This window comes from Oxyura jamaicensis, chromosome 18 (genome assembly GCF_011077185.1).
Source record: "Oxyura jamaicensis isolate SHBP4307 breed ruddy duck chromosome 18, BPBGC_Ojam_1.0, whole genome shotgun sequence".
Lineage (NCBI taxonomy): Eukaryota > Metazoa > Chordata > Aves > Anseriformes > Anatidae > Oxyura > Oxyura jamaicensis.
This window is the reverse complement of record NC_048910.1, coordinates 2,873,211-2,896,552: the sequence shown is the minus strand read 5'-3', so window position 1 is coordinate 2,896,552 and position 23,342 is coordinate 2,873,211. Positions and strand designations below refer to the sequence as shown.

At 57.6% G+C, this 23,342-nt stretch overlaps 1 protein-coding gene across 1 annotated transcript in view; it reads left to right on the top strand.

Moving 5' to 3' along the window:
- The window catches only part of LOC118175945 (heparan sulfate glucosamine 3-O-sulfotransferase 3B1-like), a 25,527-nt gene extending 3,795 nt beyond the window's left edge, over nt 1-21,732 (top strand). The window contains exon 2 of the mRNA XM_035342629.1: nt 20,802-21,732. Within this exon, the coding sequence (XP_035198520.1) occupies nt 20,802-21,420 (619 nt within the window). The 3' untranslated portion in view covers nt 21,421-21,732. The remainder of the gene's footprint in view (nt 1-20,801) is intronic.
- Nucleotides 21,733-23,342: the final 1,610 nt, after the last annotated feature.

Below are 23,342 nucleotides of genomic sequence, written 5' to 3'. Positions count from 1 at the left end.
TTTTTTTTTTTCCTTCCTTCGCTGTGCCGAAATGCATGGCTGGGTAGGGTCAGCAGGATCAGGCCTGGCTGCGTGCAGGGAGCAGCCTCGGGCGAGCGTTTCTTACACTCCCCAGCCACCTAAATAAGCAGAGGGGACCTTAAAGTGCACAGCACTGCTTCGTGGCAATTGTTAAAAAAGGGGAAGATGTCCTTACTTGTTTTTTTTGGGGGGGGGTTGTTTTTGTATTTGTTTTTTCTTCCCCCCAGGAGCCTCCTTTTTGCCCCGAGGTGGGGCTGAGCAGTGCGTTGCTGGGAGCGGAGGAAGGATAAGGCAGCTGATGGCTAGGAGGGGTGAAAGCTCTGCTCAGCCAAGGGTAAATCTTGAGCGAGGCAGAATTTTACCCCTGTGTTTGGCCGTAAAAATCCCCAATTTACAGTGGCAGCGAGTTGAACACCCGCGTCTCACCACTGCGCTTTGCAGCCACCCCGCTGTCCCACCACAGCCAGGTGTTTGCAAGCTCCCTGCGTTGTTTCCATGGGGCGTCCTGCGGCTCCTTGGCCCCAGGAAGCTCGGGAACTGGCCCGCTTCGCCCAGGGGAGCTCCGCGTAAAAGCCCCCGTGGCCGAGCGAGGACTGGTTCCTTCAGCGCGCTCCCAGGAGCCGCCCGGGGTTGGAACCAGCGCGTCCCAAGGGACAGTTGTGCTCCCCAGGGTGGCTTTGCCAAGCAGCGTCCCGTTGAGATTTTATCTACTTGATGTAAAAATACATCATAGGAAAAAAAAACAACTGTTGACCGGGCGTTGTGCCGTGCTGACTTTTCATGGTCCCCCTTGACTCGTGCCCAGGAGCCGGACCGGCTGTGCCCCCTCGGCCGCTCCCACCACCATCGCCTTTGGTCACCGGGCCAAGTTCGGAAGCAAACGGCCCCAAAAAGAAGGGCTGGGCTGCTATAATCAGTCAGCAAGGCCCTTGTGTTTGCATGGGCTCATTCCTCCAGATCTGAGGAGGGTTGAGTTGTTCAAACAGATGGCAAAGATTATTCGTGTTGCTGGGGTTTCAGCGCGCCGCTCCGTTTCAAGCATGTTGCCCGATATGACGCACGTGACAAGTTCTTCCCAGCACGACGCTGGGGGGGACGACATTGTCTGCCGCGATCGGGTTTCATGGCCTCACCTGTTGAGCTGCTGAACTTTTCAACGTTGGCCATGCGTTGGGGGCGACTTATTTGGATGGTGGATCTGCTTGGCTAATCGTGTTAGCGCAGCGCCGTGCCGGGGAGCGCTCTGCTCCTTCTTGGCATGAGAATGGTGGGAAGAAAAACCCACGGGCCGGGCTCTGGCCTTGGGATTTAAAAATTATATATTTTTTTTCTTGTTAAAGTGGGCAGATCTCTGTAACGTGCAGTGCTTTGGATACCTCTGGGCGTTTCCAGTGGAGGCTTTTAAAAACATCCAGCGAGCCCCAGATGTGGTGACTCTAAAAACTTGACCTAAACTGTCGTTCCTCCGAGCTGCATTTCAGACCTGCCCAGGTCCTGAACTTGTCTCACCGTCAGGCCTCGCTTGCTAAACTGCTCTGTCTGCCCGAGCCTGGATCCGCTGCTATTAATCCATCCCGAGTGGCAAGAAGCCTAATTAAGTGATCTTTCAGCGCGAGCGTTCACCTCTTCTGCCGGTGTGACCGTGGGTGATCAATGGGTCACGGGGATAATGAATGGGCCGGGGCGGTGCGGGGACACTTCACATGTGGGCTCCAACAACAAACAGCAGGGCTCGTTATTGCAGCGCTGTAATTAGGGGGTCAGGGGCTATCGGCGCTACCTGTTGTCCCCACGTGGGCAGTGACCGCGGGGGACGCCTCTTCCTTGGCTGGGAGTGACTCAGTGCTGCGCCGGGTTGGGGCTTGCTGCCGATGAGTGTGCCGGGCTTGCCCACGCCGGTGCAATTTCAGGTCTTTCAGCAGCTGGTGGGGAGTTTCTTAATTAGCTCGTGAGCAACGCCGAGCGCGTCGGAGAGGAGCGCAGCCCGGCGGCTGTCACCAGTGGTGGCCGGGAGGCGGCTGAGTCAATGTGGCCCTCGTCTGGGCTAACATGAAGGGAAGGAGGGCTCCGGTGGGGAAATGCATCGGTGGGGTCGGTGTGGGGCCGGGGGCGATGCTGGTCGCCGTTGGGTTTGCTGCCATGGGACAGCAAAGGGCTCCTCTGAGCTCCTGCTGCCTGCGGGAGGGGATGTGCCGCGGAGATTGGGTCGGTCCTAAAGGTTACAGGAGGGACACAACCGCTGCTGGTGCCACGTGGGCTTCAGACGTTCCCCGGGGTGGCTTCTGCTCCTTGTAACAGCTCTGAGGACCAGGGTGGAGAACACGGGGTGCTGCGGTGTTGTGAAGCTGTTCTCGTGCTGGGAGGCAGTGAGGGACCTCGAGGTGCGGGGAGCTGTGTGCCGGGCTCCTCGACGGCTGGTGTCCCAAATCCTGGGTCCCGGCCCTGCCGGCGCCCGGGCTCCTTCAGGGCTTGTGTGGAGAGGCTCAGAGGTTTGGGTGGTTGGGGGTTTTGGTGCTCTGGTAGGAGAGTTTGAGGAAAACAGATGTAAAAGTGCTGGCAAGAAGATCTCACGCTGACTTGAAGTAGCTGAACATTTTGCTTTGTATTTCTGCTGTTGTGGTATGTGAGCGTGGTGGTGCCCTGTCACCTGGTGGGCAGCATGGGAGGGAAGGACTTAATTTAAAGAAAAATAATGTTGTGTTCTGCTAAATCCTTCACGTCTCCTTTAACCTCCTCAGAAGTGCCCTGGAACCAGTCTTGTTCAGAATCTGTTTGGTTTTCTCCTCTCCTGTGGAAAAGGGATGGAGATGGGAATGTCCCCGCTGGGGGACACTGATGGAGCGCCGCCTTAGGGGCATCACGGCAGTGGAGCATCCGACCCCAAAATGGTTTTGTGTCAGCCCATTACCCCCGTTCTCCAGGTGACTTCCTACAGCTTGGGGCAATGGTTCCCACTCGTAAGGGCAGCCCGGGGCCACCCTGTACATCTCCTGCTGCTAAAATTCACAAGGTGGGGGCTGTAACCCAGCCAGCTCCGGGGGTGCTGTGGGGGGCTTCTGGAAACCCACCGCAGTGCCCAGCGGCGGGCTGGCAGGCCCGCTCCTGCCACTGTGAGCAGGGAGCGAGGGTTGTGCACGGGATTTTATTTTATATGGTGTGTACGGCATTATAGGACGACATATATATTTTATAAATCCCTCGCTGAATGTAAATGTGAGGCCAAATCCTGCGCTGCTGCAGCAGCGGTCCTGTGCCCCTGAGCGCAGCTGGAGTGGGAGCGCTGATCCTGGTACCAAGTGTGCTTCTGCTGCCTGGAGCTGGCCCTAGGGAGGGGATGGGGCCTCAGCCCCGTGCTGGTGGCCTGGGCAGGAGTCCACCAATTTTGAAATTTCCTTGTGTTCGATGCTGTCCAAACAGGATCAGGCCCCCGGCGTGCATCCATGTGATGGTGAATTCAGAAAACATTTCTCCAGAAGCACACGCGTCCTCTCGGGCGAAATCCGTCGCAATGATTAACTTTGCTAAAGCCCCCAGAAAGCAGCTCTGTGTTCCAGCCCCGCCGAGGCACCAAATCCAAACTTGTCGGAAAACGGGACAGCCGGCGACGCGCCGGTGGAGGCGGAGGAAGTCATTGGAAAAGTGCTGAGAGGTGGTGGGAGGATGGCTGAAGGCAGGAAAAGCAGAGCGTGTTGGCACGGCGCTGAGGCTGGGATCGCAGCAGGATTTTTGGTTTCGTCCTGTTGCTGTGCAGGGGGCTGAGCCCGGCGCTGCCGCGGTCGGTGCCGAGACCTTCCCGTCACTAGGGGGAGGACAAAACCCCGGCGCTGGGTTCATCAAGTTCCCTGCCTCTTCATCGGGCTATTAAATGTTTGTTTAAAAACTGGCATGGCCTGCAGCTCTGGTACGCACGCAGCTTATATTTTAAAGATGTATTAGGCTTCGAAGGAGAGCGGGAGGCGTTGGAGTAAACAGCAGGTGTGTCGCTGGCTTGTTTGTGAGGCTGGGGGAGCTGCAGGGGCCCCGGAAGCTCCCCTTGCCCCATGTCCTTGTGCAAAGGATGCTCAACGCGGTGCCTTTGGGCTCCGACCCCCGAGTGCCCACACACTGGAGCCCCACCGCCGTCCCCATCCTCTGCATGTGGGCTGAGCTGGTGGCAGGTCCCCAGAGCAGCCCAGTGATGGGCATCTGAACATCCCTGAGCATTTGCCCCGGCATCGCCGTGGCTCTGGGTGGGATCACCGTGAGCTGAGCCGTGCAAAAACCAAGTGGCTGGAGCATCGCCCCTGCTCAAGGTGGATGGGCACAAGGGATCAGCAAAGCCCACCTCCTGCCACCTTCCCCAGGGCTGCGCACGAACTTGCTGCAACTTAACGCAAAGCGTGTAGTTGTTCCTGTTTTTTTAATTCCCTCCTTAGCAGGTCGGGTATCTAACAAGCCCTGGGCTGTCTGCATGGTGTTTTGTAAAGCGGAGGGAGTAGCTAGCAGCGGGTGCTGGGCAGCGAGCGAAGCCTTGGGAGAAGATACGGGCCGTGCCAAAGCAGAAGTGGAATAGCAGGTTAGTGTTTCACACTGGGTTTGCTGCGAGCCGAGAGGAGCCGGGAGCTGCTGTCTGCTCCGAAGCCTCTTAATTACAGGCTGGCGCGGCGCTGCTCGGCCAGCTCGGCACGGGGAGGAGCGTCCCGTCCCGGTGTCTCGGCGCACCCCGACACCTCGGCCACCCGCCCTCACTGCACCGTGGCTCCCCCCAGAGACGGTTTCAAGGTCAGGCTGCTAAATGCAGTATAATAATTAATTAAGCTATATATAAACAGCAAGCTCACGCGGTCCTAAAGCAGATTAGGAGCATGGGAGTTTCCCCTCGCCCGCCTTCCTCCTCGCGGCCGTTTCCTTGCTCGGTTTCTCCGCAGCGAGCCCTGCAGTTGTCACACTCAGCCATCCCCACACGGGTCACCAGTTGTGGTGAGCAGCTGCAGGGCTGGGGCTGAGCCGAAAAACCATGGGGGCAGAGCACAGCCTGCCTGCTCCTGGGCTCTCCGCCTCGCCCAGTTCCCCCATTGATCCCAGTCTTCTGGTGGTGCTGGAGGAAGGGACGTGTGCGGCATCTCTGCCATCCCCATCCACGCCCGGTACTGGGACGGATGCTGGGATTTGCCTTCAGCAACAGGCGTCACAGGACTCCTGTTGCTGCGAGGCTCAGCGCAGCAATAACCCAGCTGCGTAATTTGTTATTTGCCTGTGTGGTGGTGGGAGAAGCACTCCGTGGAAAGCTGGTCTCTCTGGGGTTTGGAGCGTGGAGGTGGAGGAGTAAGCCAGGCTGGGTTTCCTGGAAAAGCTACAGCAACCTAAAGTTTGTAACGAGGCATGAAATTGGAGCCAAACAAATGCTTGCTGGGTGACTCCTGCAGGGCTGAGATTTGGACAGTATCAAAACCGATGCTCTTTTTGGTTTTAAACCCTTAAATCTATCCAGAATGTGTCAAAACTCCTTGCAAACCCCAAACGTAAACGTTTAGGGGTAAGGCTTAGTTCATACTGCAGGTTACTTTTGTTGGAGCTGCAGAAACACCCAGGAAAACTAAAAGCTGCATCTCTTCATTAGGCAGAGGTGGTCTGTGCTGTCAGGTGCTGAGACTGTCGGAGAAGAGCAGAGCAGCTTTCAGCATGTGCAGATCAGGCTGGGTTTGGAAGAGCATGAGTATGCCACACACATCCACCAAGTCTGATCCTTGGCTTTGTACAGGGGAATCCTCGAAAAACCCCCGCAGGACCCACAACCGGCTCCAGGAGCGGGGCAGCAGCATCGCTGCACGCCTTGCTTCCCTTCTGCTGCTGCACCATGGCACCTGCTGGTGCACGGCCACATGGACCCCTGTGCTGATGGCCACCACCAGGGCTGGGGGCCGGTGGGAAGAGGTGCCCGGGGTGATGGGCTCCAAGCAAGAGGTTGTGTTTGGGTGCTCAGGTTGTCCTTCCCCAGCTCCATGGCTCTCTGAGGCAGAAGCGGCTTGTCTGTTTCCAAGCACCAGGATGTGTCCACCTCCAGGAGCTGGAGGCAGAGAGAAGGGGCTTTGCGAGGGCTCACAACGGAGTCCCGAATTAGTTCAGTCCTGGTCAGAGGGGGCCCGGCTGTCCCTTTGGGAACCTAAGGGTGTAGAGATCAAAGGTGCGGGTGAGTCAATTACAATTCACATTTGGTTCATCCATATGTTTGGGTATTTGAAAGACTTCAATGGTAACCCATTTTATATCTCTTATGCCCATTGATTTGTTAATCTGACACTTGGTTTCATCTGAATGACAATGGCGCTCATTCAGACTCCTCGGTGTTCAGGGAAAAGTCATTTCACTTGGGTTGTGCTCCAAGGCCGCAGCATACCAGCCCACTGGGCTCTTTGTGCCGAGGGGCTGGCGGACTGGGGGATAATTCAGCTCTGCAGCCGGCTTCGGAAGGAGATGGGCTCCTAGCAGCAAGGGCCAGGGTTGGTTTGTGCATGCATTTCTCCAAGACCTTGCTGTTGGGGTGGACCTGCTCCTTTCAGGAATGCTGGAGGCAGATGTTGGGTTTTGGCGTGGTGATTCTGCCCCACGAGGTCCTTTCTGGTTGCCACCGTAGCTGCTGACCTGCCCTCGGAGCCAGCAGGGTGTGAAGCGGGCAGGGCTACGAGGAAAGGACCCAAGCTCTCAGCAGGGAGAACCCTCCCAAACACAGCCCGAGTGAGTGTGTTGGACTAGATCAAATTATCGGTGTGGCAACGCGCAGTCTCTAATTATGGGAATACCTTTTTAATTAGAAGTAGTGCTTTGCATCTGCTGTACTTGCAGCAGAGCATCTCCACCAGCTGAGTCTGCTCTTTAAAGAGCCCTTGACTGCGTTTGGCTGCCTGCTGGTGACCCATCTCGATCCCACGTAATGACTGGGGCAGGAGGGGCGGCTGCAGCCAGACCTGCTCCTTCTTGTTCCCCTAATTGGAGCCTGTCTCCCTCCTCCGCTGGGAATCTCGCTCCTTCCCAGGGCTGTTTGTGTTTCCTTCTGCTCTGCCCTGGGCTCCGCAGCGCCGCTGGGACCCACCTCGTGGCACGGCGGCACCGCCGCCTCCATGGGCACCTTACTCTTTCAGCCTGGAATTTAATTTCATTTTCTGTCTCTGGTGTTTGCTGGGGTGGGGAGGCACTGAGGAGGGCCCTATGGAGACGCTGTGGGAGGAGGATCCCGTTCTGGACACGTGCTGTCCCTCACAACCTGGTCTGTTTACAACAGATCCTCGTTCCCCAGGCCCCGGCTACACCTCAATGGCTGTAATGGCAAATCCATTAACGAATGAGGTGAGGCGGCAATCCCATTTGTGTTCAGATGCATTAAGGGATCAGTGCTGAGGGGATCACCGGTGTGACCCAGGCCTGTTGTTCCAGTGGGTGGCACAGACAGCTCGCCCTGAGGTGGGCCGCGCGGACCAGGCCCGTGGCCAGATTGTGGTCACGTCGGTGCCAGCCGCCGTGTGCCCGGTGCACGTGTCACCTTCTTTAGCGAGGAACATCTGCTCAGGCTGGGATGGAGGCAGAAGACCTCGGGAAATGACTCAGGTGGCTCGGCGTGGAGTAAGCCTAAACCAATTCAGGGTTCCTGAAGGACTCGATGGGCTGGTGAGGGCAACAAGTGGCCAGCTGGAGCCGTGGGGCCTGTGCCACGCCGTCCCCATCTGCTGCAAGGTAGACATGCTTGATTTAGCAGAGGTCTAAGCCTTTTACGTGAGGACGTCAAAGCGTGTTGGAAATGTTTTTGCTGTACAGCAGGGAGCAGGAGAGCTGGGCCGTGGGCCGTGCTGGGCTGTGGGCCGTGTGGGGAGCGCTTGCTTGGTTGGCACCGTCCCATGCAGCTGCTCCTCCTCTGAGTTTGTTCATCGCTGCAGTACCAGCAGGACAGTAATTGTCCTCTGACAGTCAGAGGGGGTCCCATTACCTCGAAGTGGTCGTGGGGGATCCCCAGTGCCAGCCGCAGGTGGTTCGGGTGCTGCTGAAGAACCAGGCGGAGGCACACGGCGGGGGGCTGGCAGCGGCTTCCCGGCATCGCTTGGACCGTGTCACGAGCACACATCCATATGTGGCTCGTATCAAAAAGGACAGAAAAAATAACTTTTGGAAGGGGTTGATGATGCATGTGGAAAGCTGGCTGCTTTGTGAGCTGTCATGTCCAAGACCTCTGCTGTTCAGGCGGTGCTGATCATTTACCTTTTGCCCACAGTATCCCTTTGGGTGCTGAAGGTGGATTCCTGGAGATGATGTGTGGCTTTTTAAAGGTCTGCAGCCCTTTAGGTAGATGTACATCCATCTCCAGGCTGCTCTGAAGCCTGCCCTGGCCTTGCCAACCTGAGAGCTCCATTCATGCAGGCTGCACAGGGGCCAAGCTGCTCTGCGGAGGATGCTCTGAAGGCTCCCCATGCCCAGAGGAGAGCTCTGCTGGATGAACAGAGCAGTTTCTCCACCACCCTCTCTGCTCTGCTGTCCCCATGGTGAGGAAGAGGAGCAGAGCTCACACAGCTGCCACCAGCACCCATCCCCTTCATGGCTCTTTGCCCACCCCCTCCAGCGTGTCCCATCCTGTGGGCAGACGGATCGCCGAGGGTGTCCCCACAGGGGCTGCGAGCTGGGGCCTCCCTTGGGCAGCAAGGGGCTTTATCAGGGGCTTTGCTCCTAATCGCAGGAGGGCCGGGCTCCTTCGGGGCCGTGTGTGTCGAGGAGGCTAGGAGAGCCCCCCCTGTGCAAATGGGAGGCCGCTCGCACAGGCGCTGAACAAAAGGCAGCGTTATCGGTGTGACTTGTTACCTGCCTGTGCAGGCACGCAGATCAGGGCATTAATTTAGGTCCTGGGGGAGAAACACAAAAGACCTCTCACCGGGGCTGTGATTTATGAACGTGGCGAGAGGGGAGCGCGGGTCCTGCCCTTATCTCGCTGCGTTGGTTTTGTTTGGTGGCTGTTGACTTGTGCAGCGTTTAGTTAGGGGGTGGCTCTGCGGATTGTGGGCTTTAGGTTTTTCCTCTCTATAGTGAAATCAGAGCAGGTGAAACGTGGTGCCCTGGCTGTTCCAGGGAGAGGGAAGCTGTGGGAAGGGGTGCAGAAGCATTGGCTTCCCCTGTGCCATGGCTCATCCCTGGGATGCATTGCGGTGCGTGAGCTTTGCGTGTCCCAGCTGGCTGTCAGCCTGCCGTGAGCTGTCTCCCCATGCTCTGCTCCTGTCCAGGCTGGAAACTCGTGAGGTGTTGCTGAGCCCGCAGCCACAATGTCCTAAAGCCACGTGGGAACGGCCACCCAAATCCAGCTTCCTTTGGTTGTTGGAGGCTGCTGCAGTGCTCGCTGGTGCGTTCTCGTTCAGCAGACACTCGGGTTCAGAAAGTGGATTTACAAGCTTAAAAATCCCTCTGCATACAAACCCTACAGACTGCCACCCTAAGATGGACCCGCGCGGGTGTTGCTTCCCTTGAACCAAGTTCTCCTGTTCTGGGGGAGCGCTCCCTGTTGTAGCATGGCTGCAGAAATGCTGCCACGGTGTGTGGCAGCCCTACAGCGCCGGGGGTTACATGACGTGACCCTTTCCTCCCACATTAGATACACAAACCGTGCCTCTTGGGTCCAAAATGAGACGTGCTCTGCTCGCTGGGCTCCCTGCCACCAGCACGACGGGTCCCTGGAGAAGGCCTTTAGGGATGAGGCTGGTGGATAACCTCCCATGGGCTTACGGGGTAGTAGGGATGTGGTTAAGGTAGGAAATCCCTCCGGGTGTCCTAGCAGGGGATGGGAGGCCCCATGCTGGGAGCAGGTCTCGGGATCTGGCCCCACAGCGTGTCTCTTTGGGGTGGCCAGGAGGATGCTCTGCTCTGCTGCTGGTGGTGGGATGTTCAGCTCTTGTGTTAGTCACCGTGTTGCTTGGGTTGGCCTCGAATTCTTGAAAGACCTGGGGCTTCAGGGGCACCAGCTGAAAGCCAACAAGCCGTGTTCCCCCAAATCCTCGTGTGCATGGGGCTTAACCCTATGGAGGTTGATCCCTTGCTGCAGGGACATGCTTCTCCAGGAACGAGGAGGAGAGGTGCCTAAAGGACAAGTGAGGAGCAGTGCCTGTGGGGCTTCAACATCTTGGAGAGGATCAGGGCTGTTACTATGAATGAGGAGAGGAAATGAGTGAGTGTGGGAGCAGCCTGGGGCTCTGGGCTCCATGCTGGGCAGGTGCCCGCGCTGCTGAGGGCTGGACACCGCCAGCACTGGCTGATGCTCCCCTCCATGACACCCGTAGTGGCTGAGCTCGGAGGGCAGCCCAGGCAGCTGCATTGATGTCTGAGGGGCTGCTGCCACGAGATGCTGGCCGTCAAACCCACAGCCTCTGACACCTTGCATCTCCCGGGGGCACGCAGAGCATCTCCCGAGAGCTGTCACGTCCACTGCGGGCCCTACAGAAGGGAGCAGAAGTGCTGTGTTACCTGCCCAGGAGCTGCTGCTTGCTTCTCTGGGCCAGCCTTATTTTGGATGGGGACGTTTGGTTCCTGCAGCTCAGGAGGTACTGGTTGCAGTGTCCCACGGACGCTGCCCAAATGTTGAGCTCACGAAGCAGCATCGTGGTACCGGGCTGTGTTAAACCAGCAGTCCCTGCGAGGTGCTCCAGGAGCATCGCTGTGTTGCTGTGAATACGTAAGTGCATCTACCGAACCTTTGTATCGCAGAAGCTCAGTAAAGGTAACACAACTCAGGGCTGTGGATCTCTGAGGGAAGGGAAATGGCTGCTCCTGGTTGGCGCAGTGTAAGAGCCAGAAGTCGGGCAGGGGCAGCTGGAAGTTACCTTACCCAGGGAGCGCGTTGTGAGCGCTGAAACTCTGCAGATGCCTAAAACCCTGCCTCCTTTTCCTCCCTTTTTGCCTAATTTATAGAAGGAAATGTTACTGCTGCTTCACCCGGAACTCCTGGACACCATGAAAGTAACCTGGGCTCGTTCCAGACCTGTGCCGGCACAGCTCTGTTAGCTGCGGACCTGAGCCCCCCGTGCGCTGCGCAAGGAGCTGCTGGTGGAGGCAGGGAGCCCTCGCAGTGCCGCGGAGAGGGAAGGAGGCTGCACGGGTGCAGCTGGAGCACTTGTGCTGGGATAAATCGCAGTGAAACCTTTTGGTGGGGTGTACCTAGAGGGAACATCATGAAAGTAAAACACTTGGCTGGGGGCAGCTGGCCTGCGGTCTGCTGGAATAAACCCCCGGTCCCGGTTTGCCAGTTAGCTCAGTCGTGTTTCCTGCTGGGTTTGGGGTTGTTTTTCCCCCTTAAATCACGTGTTTCACAGAACTGCCCCCTCCCTGCTCTTCTTTTAAACAAAAAAGTGTTTTTCTTTTTCTGAAATGGAGACAGATTACTCTAATCTCACATGACTCGAGCAGTGGGCAGCGAAGTCCGGTGCTGCTGTGCAATATTCTGAAGAACTCACCCAGAAACAGCAATTAGCTTTTAATGGGGGCGCCGTGCCCGCCAGGAAGAGGAACCGGAGCTCTTTGAGCCTGGGGCGGCAGCGGGGGGACCTGGTGGCCCTGAAAGGGACCAGGCTTGACCGGGAGGAGTAGGATGCTCATTTCAGCCCCACCCCCTTTCTGCACTCAAAAGCTCTTATTTTTCAGAGCAAAGCACTATTGAGGCGTTGGGACAATGGAGACCAAATCCTGCTGGGGGAAGGGAGGTGCTGGCAGTTGCATCTTTTGTCGCTTTTACTCCTCTCCCTGCCTATGGCCTTCCCCCTCGAAGAAATGCACGTAGATGCTTGCTAGATGATAATGCAATCACTTTCTTGGGACTTTGCTAATAGGATTATAATTATTACTGGAGATAAAGTGAAGTGAATGGAATATTTACCACTTCATCTGAAATTATTGTAAATCCCTCCAAAGCAGCCCTTTGATATGTAAAGCGCCGCCCCCCTCCCCTCAGCGAAGATCATTATTTAGTGGAAGTTCAGAGCTTTTAAGTGCGACGGGGGACAGAAAGAGGCTTTGCTGTTTACATAAAGAGCAGAACCTCCATACTGAACTGGTGGGCTTGGTGAATATCTTGCCTGGCTCCAGCAAAGGCGGAGGGAAAGTTCTTGGGGAGCGTTTGTAACCAGGATGCAGGGCTGGGGCACGAGGCCAGGTGCTGGTGCGCGATGAGCAAGCAAGGAGCCGGGGCAGGCTGTGCTCCCTGCAAGTCTGTGTGATGGGTGAGAGAGCTGCCAAAGCACAGACAACCTGCTCCAGGGCCAGGAAGGTCCTGAGCTGAATTTGGCGGAGGCAGGAGCACTGCTTGGTGGCTGCCCAAGCCCTCCCGTGACCAGGGTTAGAGGCCACAGCGAATTTGCCCCAGCCCAGGAGCTGCTGTGCTGCCCCTGGCCCCTGCGAGTACCTGGGGTGGGCAGCAGCAGTGTGTGGTCACCCCGGCCAGCAGGAGGGACCATCTCCTGTGTGTCCCTCCCAACGTTTCAGGCTGCTGGTCCCCATCCCCTTGAGCCCTTCCTCTCAACGCTGTGGTAGGACGGGCATTTTTTTTTTCTGCCCATTCCCAAGGAGGGGCACGTCCTCATCGTCCTCAAGGAGTCTTTGTGGCACTTTGGTTTCTGTTGTACTCCCCAGTGCCAGCACAAACTGTCCCCGTGCAGACAAGACTGCCGACGCAGTGCTGCTCTAAGTGATTCCTCCCCTGCGGGCTGCAGCTGCACGCCGTGACATGCATCGCCCCGGCCCCTCCTCGGGGCTCTGCCTGCGCGCAGTGGGAAGGACCAGCTGCTGGTGCCCCACGTCTCCCCCCTCTCCCCAGCATTTGATGGGGGTTTTTCATCCTCATCAAAGGAACTGAGGTCAGACTCCGTGGCTGGAGCCTGTTCCCAGGTGGTGGTGGTGGACACCGGGACGTGAGGACACCAGCTCTCCATCCCATGGGAGCCCGTGGAAGGAGCCTCTCGCTGGGCAGCCCTCACGTGCTGCTACCTTCCTCTGCTCCCCTAATGCCCAGAGTCTGCAACAGGTGACGGGGACCTGAGAGATCTGGGGGCAGGGAGCGAGGAGGGTGAGAAAAACACAGCTTTCATGCCCATGTATTATTTTCCCCTTTCCCTTCTCCTTTATCTCCCCCTTTCTCACCCCCGAAGTTCATTAATTCCCATCATCTGGTTTGTGTAAGCGTCGTGGCGAGTGTTTGACGGAGCTGGATAGAGTTACACCCGTTTCAAAAAGGCCGGGGCTGGTTCGCAGCCGTTCCCTTTTATTGTTGTATAATTTGCCAACCCAAACATCGGGCTCCCCGCTCGAGACAAAGGCGCACATGTTGCTCTCACCGCTGGTAATAAAAAGAGGAGAGGCCGCGCGCTACCGTACCGGCCCTTGGTGCGGCGGCAGGAGGAGAGGGACGGGACGGGGAGATTGGGCTAAGAAAAATCAGAGGTGGCAAATAATAAACCAGCAAGTGCTGCCGCCCTCCAACAGGCGTTTGCTGTTGCCTCTCCTCTCTTGGTTTCTTCCTCTCCATCATCTTCCTCCTTTCCCCACCGGATCTGCTGGCACTAGCAAGCCGAGTGTCGAAGCCAGCACGCCTTGCTGCCGGTGGCAGGCTCCGTGATGCCATTAAAAGGCTTTATCACTTCTATGTTCTTTCCCTGGGCTTGTCAGGTCCTTGCTTTAGAGCAGTATTTCTGGGACTTGATGATTTTATGGTCCAGCTTCAGGGAAAAGCAGCCATAAAGGCTCAGATTCTTGTGGGGAGGCTCAGCGCTGCTGTTCGTCCCTGCGTGCTCGGGACCGGGCTCTTATCTCGGCGCTGTTCCTATCTTCTGCACAGCTCAGCCTGGGCTTTAAAGAGCCTCGCGATAATCCTGCTCCTTTCGGCTTTTGCTTTCTTGTAACCACTATAAGGGGGTTTGCTTTCTAGTGATAACGGAGATAGCGGTGCACAGTTTAAGCTCCACAAAGCCAGTTGAAACCAGGGGCAAATGCTGCCCGATGGTGTCTGGGTGCCGCGGTACGCCACGGAGGGAGCTGGGGACAGAGCCTTCGAAGCCCTCCCGTGCTGCATCCCCGTGGGACTGGGACAGGAGCAGCTCTGCTGGTGCTGAGCACTGCTGAGAGGGGCAGAACGGGACCGGAATGGGCCCAGCGCGGTGGCCTTGGGACCTGATGCTGGTGATGCTCCGCGTTTGTGCTTCCCAGACCTTCACTCGCTCTCAGGTGCTGACAGGGGGCCGCAAGCCAGCGGTGTTGATGCAGCCCTTGCTCCGCTCACCGCTGTGTTTTTCCTGCTTTGACAGCCGCGTGCTGCCTCGGAGCCATGCACTCACCCAGTATTGTCCTGGCAGGGCGGCTGAAGGCAGAGCTGCTCGCTGCCGGCCCACCCCTTCCTGCCTGTCTGCGGCTCTGATCGATCTCACTTGGCCTACATTTATTTACTGATAGGGGGCAGAGAAGCAGGGGGATATAAATGGGAGTTGCAAGCGGAATGGCAGTGAAGCCTTTCTCAGAAGCATCTTTGATTTAAGGCAGCAGGCAGACGGGAGGAGGCTTTGGGGGGACCCCGAGGTGAGCTGGAACAGCCCTGGGGAACAGGGGTGGGATGGGAGAGTGTGCGTGGGCTGCAGAGCATCGGCGTGGGAGGCTTCGTCCTGCCTCAGCTTCTGCATTCTTTTCCGTAAAGATTTTCTGATCTGGTACCACCAGGCTTGTTTGCTTTCAGCGTCCCAGGCAACCCGCAAGGTAGAAAAGCGACAAAAGCCGCGCCAAGTTCATCAGTTGCTCCAAACTGTCCCACTGCGTGTGCTGGGCTGCCTCGGCTGCTCCCCTCACCTGGGGGCTAGAAGTCTCCTTCCAGGCTGGGAGAAAATTTTTTGTGCTCGCTTTTTCCATTTCTGCTCACCGTCTTGCCACACGCTTTCGGACTAATCCGTGTGGTTTCTCAGACTGCCTGTTGCGAGGATTTGGGGGCGCCTTCCCAGAAGCTGTCAGGCTTCCAAATTTTGGTTTTCTGGGAAGAAATGACTTCTTCTTTTCTCGAAACACCAGTGAGGAATTTGGGTCGAACGTGGCCAGAAATAGGCTGGATGCTCTGCGTGTGCACCGCTGTGCGGCCGAGCAAACGCTCCTGGATTACAGGGCTGAGCTCGGTGTAAACGTGGCTGGTGTCCAAAATAGCTTGACTTGCTTTTTTTTACCCACCTTTCCTCTATTTTCCTTGCTCCTAAGGCACAGCTGGGGGAGAAAGTCTAAAAATCCTGCACAAAAAGCTGTTCTTGCTGCATCTGCCACATGCCAACGCTGCCTGGTCTGCCCTGTAGCCTGCAGAGAACTTGTTGGCATCCCGAAATTTTGGTGCTCTATCCGAACTTTAATGATGCTTCTCATGGGATTCGAATTCCCTGCGCACAGCTAGCGCTCTGCCCTTGGAGTCAGGTTTTGTTGTCCTTGCAGAGGGGAAACTGAGGCAGCTCAGGGGGCTGGGGGGGGCTGGGGCTGGGGCTGGGAGTGCTTTGAGACCGGAGCCAGCCTTCGCTGCAGCAGGGGGCACCCCCACTTGAACCCTACCGGTGCACAGGGAGCCTCGCACCCCCCCTCTGCCCCCTGCTTTGTTTCGCGGGGGTGCTGTGAGCACTTCTGGGGGGCAGCTCCTGGGGAGGTGTGGGGCAGCATGGGCTGGGGGGGCAGGCAGCGCTCACTTCCTCGCCAAGCACAGCGCCCATGCGGCTCCCAGAGTGGTGCTGCGAGGGCAGCTCCGGTTCCCGGGTAGCACAAAGGACGGACCCAGCACCGAGCCCTCCCCAGGAAGGAGAAATCATAATCCGCTTGGCTCCGGGCCCGGGGGCTGGGGGCAGGAGCACCTGGGCGCACCGGGTCCCTGCTGGGCGGCCTGACGGTGACCTCCGTACGGGTGGGTGGCAGGGGGGACACCTCTGTCCCCTGGGCCGAGCCAGCATGGTCACACCACAGGGCCTGGGGCTCCCACAGCCACCACGGGGATGTTTTTGGGTGGCAGGAGCTGACAGGCATCCCTTGGGGGCACAAGCAGTCATAGCCATGCCAACAGAGGTAGCAGAGGTGGCTCACTGCGATGCGGGCAGGTGTAGGGGACCGGCCATGCCTCCCCGCGGCAGGATTCCCAGCTGGGTGATGCTGGTCCTGCCGGGCACCAGCACGTCCCCTGTGCTGCTGCTCCCCTCCTTGTGAGGCTGCGGTCTGTGCTGCCCGTCCGTCTGTCCTCCCCGTCCGTCTGTCCTCCCCGTCCGTCTGTCCTCCCCGTCCATCTGTCCTGCCCGTCTGTCCTGCCTGTCTGTCCTACCTGCCGCCCGCGACACCCCACGGCGAGGCGGCGAGGCGGCCGCAGCTTAGCCCGCAGCCCCTCTGCGCAGACAAAAGCTGCCACAAAGGGCATTAGGCTGCAGGATTGGATTACCCCGGGGCCACCTGTCAGCCCCACGCTGTAAATTTAGCTCGCTCTGGGTCCGGTTTTCACATTAGAGAGGTTTGCACTTAAAAAAATAAAAAGCCCCACCGCACCCCGAGCCCCTCCCAGCCGGCAGGGTTTATTTTAGCATCCCGTCCTGTTGCGGGCTTCGGAGCTGGGCTGGGGATTAGGGCTGTTGGAATGGGGAGAGCCTTTATTGGGTTACCCTAAGTGGTTAATAGGTAAAGTAGGCCAATCCATCTTTAGGGTAAGCCTATCACTGTGCCTACAGAGGGGGCAGGCTTCGTGGGGGAAATACTCATCAGGGGAAGAGCTTTTCCTCTGTCTCTCGGTGTGTTCGTAGCTCGGAGCGAGGGGCTCTGCTCCCTGCCTGGGGGAAGTTCGTGGCCGTGATCCCACCGCCTCTCCGTCGTCCCCTGGGACCCCAGGTGCTGTGTGCGGTGCTCAGGGAGGCGGGGGGTTGGTGCTTGCCATCCTGGCTTTCCTCTCCTGTCCCCACAGAGCCGCAGCTTGTCCCGTCGCGAGCGGGGACGCAGGGAGAGGGTTCAAAGGCAGGGCTTCGGCGCTGGGACTCTGTGCTCTGGGATGTTCTCAAGGCTGAAAGGGCTTAAAAGGCTCAGACAGTTCCCAGTCAATATGAAACAGGATGGTTCGGGTGCACGCGCTGGCTCCAGAGGTTTTTGAATCCCAGATTGCCAGAAGGCAGGAGGATAACAAGGCAGGAGGATAACAAGGCAGGAGGATAACAAGGCAGGAGGGACTGCGTGCCAAGCTTCTCATGCTGTCTTCATTTTCCACCCTGCTACCCGCTGCAGCTCGCCTCCATCCAGCGCCGTCCCGACTGGTGCCGCAGCTTTGTCTGCACTCAGGTGGCCGCTTCCCACAGCCCGACTCCCTCCTCGCCTCCCTTTCCTCTCCCGTACGGGCAGCGGCTGCGCCTCAGCACCCCTGCCTTGCACCACGAAGCCGCCGGGTCTGTAACGTGCCCGCGAAGCCTCCGTGGGAAGCAGGGGCCCTGCAGCACTCAGGAGCTGCCCCGGGGAGGAATGCCCAGGGGGTCCTGCACCGTGCTGGGATCTTGCTGATCCTGCTCCTCTCTCCGTGGCTGCAGCTCCTCCAGCTGTTACGGCTCTGTTTTCCCCTTCCTTTGGCACTGCCCTTGGTGTCTGGCAGCCGCAGGAGCAGGCTTGTTCCAGGCTGGAGCCTGCTTCTGGGAGCACCCAGCACCACCTGCACCGGCTGCGTTGTGCCGGAGCTGCAGCGCCCTGCCCGGGCCAATTTTGCCCTTCTCCAGGTGTGGTGTGAACGGGAACAAACCCCTCGTGGTGACTGTTCCGCCTGCGTGACTTCAGAGCAGCAAACCTACCCGCTCCTCCTGTCCCCGAGGCTCTGCTGTCTCTGGCTGCCAGCACGATCGGTGCTGCCTCTGTGGGAGATTTCGGGAGCCCTGGGAAAGCTCCACACTGCAGACAGGCCTGTGCAGTGAGACTTTGCTTTCCTGGATGAGCTGCTGTCAGGGGTTCAAACCATGTCCACGGGCCACAGCGTTTGGCTTCGCTCTGTGCTCTCCGGCTGTTGGGCAGCCACGTTTCCAACAAGGCGGAGTCCGAGAGTCCCCAGGACCTTACCGGCGGGCTCTGCCCCGCACCCGTCTGCATGGAGGAAGGAGAGTGCTGGAGGGGCCGGGTGTGATGGATCCTGTTCTCGTCTGGGGGTTGAAGGCCCTGTTTCTATCTCAGCTCCTCTTAGGCCGTGCTGGCCGGAGGGCGGTAGCAGTGTCAGCGTGCTTTGGCTTCTCTCGCCCTGGTGGGTCACCAGTGAGGTGTTCTGCACGTGTCAGGAATTCAGCTCCTCTCCAAAAACGCCACTTCTGGGAGGGCTGCGGATGGACAGAACCAAGTGTGCTCCGCTTGTCGGCAACAAGACACATTGGTTGGCCTCAGGCACAGATCAGGAGCGGGGCTTCAGGCGCTGGTGGCTCTGCGAGGACACTGCCACCGGGCCGGTGGATGCCTCCTAGACAAGGAGCTGCTCCCTCCTGACTTCCACTTCTGGCTCCTCTGGGTTCCCAAAGCGCTAATTAAGAGTTTCCCAACCAGATCGCCTGACTCCACACCTCCACCCCCAGCAATTTCCTCCTCTTTCCCAGGGCTCTGGGGCCCAGCCCTACCCAAGGCCTCTCTTGTGCAAGGAGAAAAAAAACCTAAGCCTTGCATCATTCCCAGGAGCCTGGTGAATGCTGGTTGCGGCAGCCCTGGAGGGGAAGTCTGTCGCGATGTCTGGGGCCTGTACGATGGACCTGCTGCCACAAAGGGTGCGGTGTGACCGTCCCGGGCACGTCCCAGGGAGCACTCGCCTCTCCTGGCAGTCCCCAGCCCCTGAAGGACTTCCCGGGTTGAAACCAACCCCTTAAATCAAGCTGGGGAGCTCTCGGTGGCCAGCGCAGGATGTACCACTCGGATTTAATGTGGCCGTAAAAAGAGACACGGCTTAACGAGCAGTCTGTCAAAATCCACGTCAGCCCACGTTAGATTTAAGAGTTGCTCTCTGAGCATTAATGACTGGCGCTCTCTGCAAAGGCGCAACCAGTTTGCCAAATTCTCCAGAAAGGCAAGGGATCTGTCAGCTTTATTTCGGTCACTGCTTACCAGCAGGCGCCAGCTCCTGGTTTCCAGAAGCTCTCACACCCCAGGAGCCTGGTGGACCAGACACGAGCTGTGTCTGCGCGTGGTGCTCCACCTGTGTGCCTTGAAACGGCCCTAGGGGATGCTGCCACCCTCGGGGGCCCTTCGCTCGGGGTCCACCACCGCCTCTCCCAGTCACCCAGGAGGAGCTGGTGCGGGGGTCATCGCCCACCAGGGTCCTGCGCAGGAGGGGGGGTCTGGGCTGCACAGAGCCCCCTCCCGCGTGGTGCAGAGCACGGAGGTGTGTGTGGTCACCGGGCCCTTGCCAGTAAGGACGCTGCGTAAAGTTAATGCCAGGAGACGAAGCAGGATCCCAGGCACGATCCGCATCAAACCGGTGCATGAACAGCTACCGCCTGAATGCCACAGGCACGCAATGCTTTGTGGTTCCATCAAACCACTCGTTCTGCAATTTCCTATTATTTGCCCTCAGATCAGATGGGTCGTATTTTCTCCCCTTGGCTTCTTATCCAGGGCAACCGCTGGAATCAGCACAAGATACCAGTGGTGTTGGAATCACGAGGGCCCGCAGTGACTCTTGCTGCATAAGAGCAAAGGGGAGCAAGCCGCCGCTGTGTGCAGCGCGGCCGAGGGACACACTGTTCCAGGCTGGCAGATCACACACTCACCGGTCATTTCTCTGCAATGGGTGGATGCTTTGAGAACTTAATCAAGTTTTATAGCTTTAATTTTGTGACGGACTCCCCTCTTGCCTTTTTTAACCGCCGCACAGCAAACGAGCCCCATTGGGTATAAAGGGAAAGAACTGGCAGAAGGTCTAAAATATTTAGGCTTGTCCATGAATGTTAGGAAAAAATGACTCTTTTTGCTTTGAGCCACTTCTGCAAGACCTCCAGTTCCTCCCCATGTGGTTAATTAGAAATAGCCAGGGCAATGTGGTGGAATTGCTCAAGGATTTGGGTTTCAAGGGTGTTTTGGGAGGGTGCATCCTGCCTGCAGGCTGAGTTCTCCATGCTCGTATGCTGTATTCCAGCTAGCTGCAGCCAGCGTGGCGGCGGAGGAGAGAGGTTGTCCTTGCTGGGTGTGGGACTGGGATGTGCCGAAGATGCCACCAGCAGCTCTTGATGCTCCTTCTCGTGCTCCATAGGGAAATACTCTGCTGGGTGCAGGGGGCCGACGTAGCTGGGTGACGAGCTAGGCATATGCTGGGGACAAATTGCACCCTCTCGCCTGAATTGGGAAAAATGTCATTTTTAGGATGCTAAGGGAAAGCAGGGTGGATGTGCTTTGGTGAGCTCCTGGCTTCTGCTAAGGCCTTCTTTTTGTTACTGTTGGGAAAATGAGCTCTGTGCTGAGGGCTCTCTGCTGTTGACCTGAGCCACACAAAATGCTGCCATGGACTCATCCTGACCGGACCATCAGCTGGGAAGTGGCATGGTACATGCAGCCATGTGTGGCCTGACTCACCCAGCCCTGGGAGGTTGCTCAGCTGGATTTCTAACAGTAGTGTTTAATAATAATAATCCCCCCAGAGCCTCTAAGTCACTGGAAAATGGATTTATCAGTAGAAGCTGAATGACCCACGTAGGCATTGTAGGGAGGAAAATTCTTGTGTATCTTTTCTCAATGTGCATGTTCGCATGTGTGTGTATTTCCCCTGCTGTTCCCTGCTGTAACCTGTGCGTGTGTTCTGCCGGCAGGGACCTCATGCCCAGGACCCTGGAGGGGCAGATCACCATGGAGAAGACCCCCAGCTACTTCGTCACCAAGGAGGCCCCGGCCCGCATCTCCTCCATGTCCAAGGGCACGAAGCTCATCGTGGTGGTGCGGGACCCCGTGACCAGAGCCATCTCGGACTACACCCAGACGCTCTCCAAGAAGCCCGATATCCCCACCTTTGAGAGCCTGACCTTCAAAAACAGGACTACGGGCCTGATCGACACCTCGTGGAGCGCCATCCAGATCGGCATCTACGCCAAGCACCTGGAGAACTGGCTCCTCTACTTCCCCATCGGGCAGATCCTCTTCGTCAGCGGGGAGAGGCTGATCAGCGACCCCGCGGGGGAGCTGGGCAGGGTCCAGGACTTTCTGGGCCTCAAGAGGATCATCACCGACAAACACTTCTACTTCAACAAAACCAAGGGCTTCCCCTGCCTGAAGAAGGCGGAGGGCAGCAGCAAACCCCACTGCCTGGGGAAAACGAAAGGCAGGACCCACCCCGACATCGACCAGGAGGTGGTGCAGAGGCTGCGGGACTTCTACCGGCCTTTCAACATGAAGTTCTACCAGATGACGGGGCAGGACTTCGGCTGGGACTGAGGCTGGTGTGGGAAAGGCCGCTGTAATTACTTGCCCAGCACGGTTTGCGTATATAAAGAGATATATATGTATGTAAAATGTACAGAAATCTATTTTATAATAATTTATTTTTAATTCCTAAGCAATTAATTCACTAAGCTGCCTAACCGCACTGGCTAGAATGGTAGCCCGTAACCTGTTTAACATTCCACCCTGTTTAATTCTAATATGTCTCTCCTTCCTTTTTTTTTTCCTCCCATTTTCTCCTCTTTTTGGTTTGGTTTGTAACAGACGGTGCTTCCATTTTTCCTAAAGAATATTTGTATTTAAAAAATCCAAAAAAAAAGAAAAAAAAAAAAGGGCGGGAGGGGAGGGAAAGCACAAATTTATTTTTGTTACGGGTATCTGGCCTTTATAAACACTTGCTTTCCCTATTCCGGTGTCCCGGTCTCTGCTCCCTCGTCCCGGGGGGGTTCTGCGGGGCGGGCGGGGGGTGGCCGCGCACCTCCCTGCAGCCCGGGTGCCTGCGTGGGGCACCCCAAGCCATACAGCCCCAGCTCCGCGTCCTGGGCTCCACCGGGCTCTTTGCCTTGCGGAGGGGCCCCAGGACATATGGTGTGGGCAGAGCCAGCCCCTCAGCCTGCTTCTCCCTGCCCGGCGGCGAGGAGGCTCTTTCCCACAACCCCTCTATGCATTTTAAATCTTTACTGCAGGACAAATGTGAAAATGCGTGTGTGTAGGTGCCGCGCTCCATGCTGGTCGGAAGGCCTTGCAGGTGGCGTTGCTCCAGCGGTGCCCGTGGGGAGGTGCCTGCATGCAGGAGCTGGGGGCACTGGCAGGGGCCCCAGGACCCTGCTTGGGGCCGTGCCCTGCAGTGCAGCCCAGCCCCGGGCAGCTCCTGCTGGGCACATCAGCCTTGCCCCTCTCGACTCGCGGGGCATTTTGGTGGCACGCCTCTCCTGGGGTCTGTCCCAAGGAGCAGCGTGTGCTCAGAGCCAGAAACTGGTATTTGGCCAATGAAATCCAATCTGTAGAAAATCAGGGGGAGTCTGGCAGCGGGGCAGGACAGAGCACCATCAATTCCGGTTCTATGACCTGGAAATCCTTCCTCAGAGCTGGAACCGAATGTGCTGGGGAACTGGGATGGGTTGGCAGCGCTCTCCTGAGAGCTCCAGCTGTGTTTGCATGCTCAGGTGGCCGATGCCTTCTCGTTCCTGTCAGAGGTTCTGCTAAGATGTTGGACTGGGTATCTCCAGAGCAAGGCAGGAGCAGAAGTGATTTGCTCCTTGTGTTTGTAATAGCAGGGCCATGTTGTCTTCGTGCAGTGGTGCCATGACCGTGGGCTTCAGGTTTAATCCAGCTCCGATGCAACGCGCTGCTGCCCTGCGCCTCGCCTGCAGTGCTGGAGCGATGTGCGGTGCCTAGCGTGGAGCTCGGTGGACACACAGTCCTCCTGATGCTCCCCTGTGAACACTTGCACAAAGCAGCCAGGGCAAGTAAAATGTGAAGCAGCAAGCGCACTTACAGGCAGAGCATCTGGGAGTTGTGTTAATGCCCCGGTTTCATACACGTTGCCTGTGTGCCCCGCACCTCACCCCACAGTCACCCCTAGCGAAAGCCTTTGAGCACCACATTACTGAGATTTCCCAGGTAGTTCATTTACTTCTGCAGCTTCCTTGCTCCTGCCCACCCGTTAGAGCTGTTGGGTGGTGAAAAGGCTCTTTGGAGCCAGCCTGGGTCTGGTCCTGGTCCTGCTCAGGTGCACGCAGCCCGGAGCAGACCTGGTGGTTGCAGAGGTGTGCGGGCAGAGTGCTGCCCTTCAGGGCTTTGGTTGAACCTCAGGGCTCCGGGCTCAGCTCAGCTTGGCCCACCCAGCACCCAGCAGTGCTGGTGAGGCGTGCATGGGCTCACAGTGGGGCGCTGAGCACCGGTGTGCCCTCAAG